Here is a 1,790-nt window from a genome sequence, read left to right on the forward strand (position 1 = left end):
ACGACCTCCAAGGTAGGAATAGGTAGGCTTCAACTTTCGTTCAGCGCAGTAGAGTTGTACACAAGTGTTCAGCAGATCGAAACCAAGCACAAGCACCTCGATATTGTCAATAGTGAAAGTATTTTGTAGAAAAATATGAATACATGTAACCTAAAAGGAAATCGATTTCATGTATGAATTAAGCCAGAAGGCAGCCCGATGTGTTTCACCAAAGGCCACTGTCACTCGTTGTTCTTGAAATTTGAAATGACTGACTATTGTTATAAAACGTGTAATAACAACACCATAACTAATGCAATACAACATTTGCGGGACGTGCATGTCGTCAATGATTTTGGATTAAAGGTAGGCCCACTTAATGCAGATGTGTCCCTAAACACGTGTCAATGTTGTTTAACGCCTATCAATGTTTACCTTTAGGCCAAAGACCATGAACCGCGCGCCCTTGCAGCAGCCCCAGAGCTGCGGGTCCTGGGAGCTGAAGGAGCGACTAGGCACCGGGGGCTTTGGGAATGTCACCAGGTGGCAGAACAAGGTAGATGATCAATGATTACGGCGGAAGATATAATCAATACTCACTGGTGTATTGAATGGTTGGACGATTGAATGGTTTGAAACACTACAGGTTGGATGGAATGTTGGTCCTGGATTTAAGACAATATTCAAGGATGTTTGGGGTTATTTGGAGAAACAGTGTGTTTCGTTACAATAGTGTGCAATAGAAAGATGCATACGAAATTATAGCCTTCAGTGTTATCAATATTGTTGACATTTTATCGTTTATCTCTGCTTAGCATATGGTGTGAGCCGAGGTGTGGTTACATTATATTACAACTCACCAGGAGGGGAAAAGGAAACTCTGATGAAACTTACCTGGGCTGGTTATATGGATTGTAGCTATAGGCCTACTAAGTGTCCCTCTGGTATGACATCACAGCCAGTCACATGGATGAGAGCTGTGCAGTGCTGCACAGAACGCCTTTTAGGGGAAACATGATACGCCCTTGAAGGGGCCCATCCGGCTTAGTTATATTAATTGTATTACTCAGAGGACCATTTTGGACAAATCCCAGGTAGAAAGAAAACTTCTAGGTAATTCAACATTAAACAGGCTGAATTCCACTATATGTATAATCACCAAGGCCATCTTGATTTGTATTGACTGATATATATGTAATTAATAATAATAATTTGTGAATTCTGAAATGTATGTCTTAAATATTTGCTGCTAGTGCTTTTGATATTATAAGATACAACTAAAGTGTGATAGTCATTGTGTCTTGGTTTTGCAACAAGACTTGTGTGAATTACAGATATAAACGTGACACAAAAGAGCAGAATGTTGATGATTTGTGTTGTATTTATTCTCCTTGTCGGTGTACTACTGTACATGTAGGAAGGCTTTACCCCCGGTCAATTGCTGCTGGAAATAAACACAATAGTAAATTGTACACAATGGGAAAGGACTTGCCGGGAAGGAAATTAAACAGTCATGCCCAGGTAGCCTGGTGATGCAGTGTCTGCACTTCCACTTTAATATTAACTTTAGCCATCCCTGTTTAATGACAATACCACAGGCTAGTGTCTACTTCCCAGTTTAGTCGCAGGGCAACCGCAACAACAGGGGGGTGTTAACAATACGGGAAATCTGCAATACACTGGAAATCTATTCTTAATGCTCTACGCCAGAGGGGTCAAACACAAGGCCCGCGGGCCGAATACCTAATTTTATGTGGCCTGCGGGGGCTTCAAATGAATTTGAAGATCTTAAAAAAAAAGGCGAAAATGCA

The 1,790-nt window shown here is 41.1% G+C and overlaps 1 protein-coding gene across 1 annotated transcript in view; it reads left to right on the plus strand.

Annotated features, from left to right (window-relative positions):
• ikbkb (inhibitor of nuclear factor kappa B kinase subunit beta) overlaps nucleotides 1-1,790 on the plus strand; it is an 11,898-nt gene that overhangs the window by 258 nt on the left and 9,850 nt on the right. Inside the window, exons 1-2 of the mRNA XM_056592443.1 lie at nucleotides 1-12; nucleotides 421-539. The exon at nucleotides 1-12 is cut by the window's left edge and continues 258 nt beyond it. Of these exons, the coding sequence (XP_056448418.1) occupies nucleotides 431-539 (109 nt within the window). The 5' untranslated portion in view covers nucleotides 1-12; nucleotides 421-430. The remainder of the gene's footprint in view (nucleotides 13-420; nucleotides 540-1,790) is intronic.

The sequence above is a fragment of the Gadus chalcogrammus genome, chromosome 6 (assembly GCF_026213295.1).
Source record: "Gadus chalcogrammus isolate NIFS_2021 chromosome 6, NIFS_Gcha_1.0, whole genome shotgun sequence".
NCBI lineage: Eukaryota > Metazoa > Chordata > Actinopteri > Gadiformes > Gadidae > Gadus > Gadus chalcogrammus.